This window comes from Bison bison, unplaced genomic scaffold (assembly GCF_000754665.1).
Source record: "Bison bison bison isolate TAMUID 2011002044 unplaced genomic scaffold, Bison_UMD1.0 scf7180017864503, whole genome shotgun sequence".
Lineage (NCBI taxonomy): Eukaryota > Metazoa > Chordata > Mammalia > Artiodactyla > Bovidae > Bison > Bison bison.
This window is the reverse complement of record NW_011495061.1, coordinates 1,075,243-1,075,953: the sequence shown is the minus strand read 5'-3', so window position 1 is coordinate 1,075,953 and position 711 is coordinate 1,075,243. Positions and strand designations below refer to the sequence as shown.

Sequence of the window (711 nt, the reverse complement as noted above, 5' to 3'; positions counted from 1 at the left end):
TTCCGACGGCCCCTCACGCTCTTCCCAGCCTCGGTTCCATCAGAAAACAGGGCTGGGCCCCAGACCCAGGCACCTGTCACGTGCCAGCCCTGGCCTCCGTGTCACCAGCTCTTTCTAAAACCCAGCCCACTGAGGGCGAGGCGGGCTGGGGCACTCGGGGACTTCAGGGCCCACTCCTTGGGGCGTGCACACTGCAGGTGCCAGCCCCAGGCCCTGGCTCACCTGCCGTGGGGCCACCCCTTCCATCCAGAGCCCCAGTGGTTCCCCAGGCCCTGGCACACCTGCGGTGGGCCCGCCCCACCATCCAGAGCCCCCGGGGGTTCCGGGTCAGCGGGGCCCTCTCGGGATCGCCCTCCTGCTGACACTCGGGTTTCTGCTGCGCTTACAGAGCTAACCGGACCCCCCAGATGCTCCCCTCTCTTCCTCCAGCACCAGCCTCTGTGGCACAGTGAACACACCCCACTGGTAACCTGCTGGAGGGACACTCAGAAGGAGGAGCCACCCGAGCCCCACCCGCACTCACTCAACGTCCGTGAAGACACCCGCTGGCACCTCCAGGAGCCGCGCCACGCCCTCCAGCGCCTGCGTGCCCTCGTCCAGGCTCAGGGAGCTGTGGGGAGACGGCAGGGTTACCCCGTGGGCTTCTCACTTCGAGGAACAGGGCTCCATGACCCCCACACCCCCTCACTGCGAGGAACGGGGACCCCGGAC

The 711-nt window shown here is 68.2% G+C and overlaps 1 protein-coding gene across 1 annotated transcript in view; it reads right to left on the bottom strand.

Annotated features, from left to right (window-relative positions):
- PTPRN2 (protein tyrosine phosphatase, receptor type, N polypeptide 2) overlaps positions 1-711 on the bottom strand; it is a 373,453-nt gene that overhangs the window by 355,414 nt on the left and 17,328 nt on the right. The window contains 1 exon segment of the mRNA XM_010829352.1: positions 524-610. Coding sequence (XP_010827654.1) covers positions 524-610 — 87 coding nt within the window.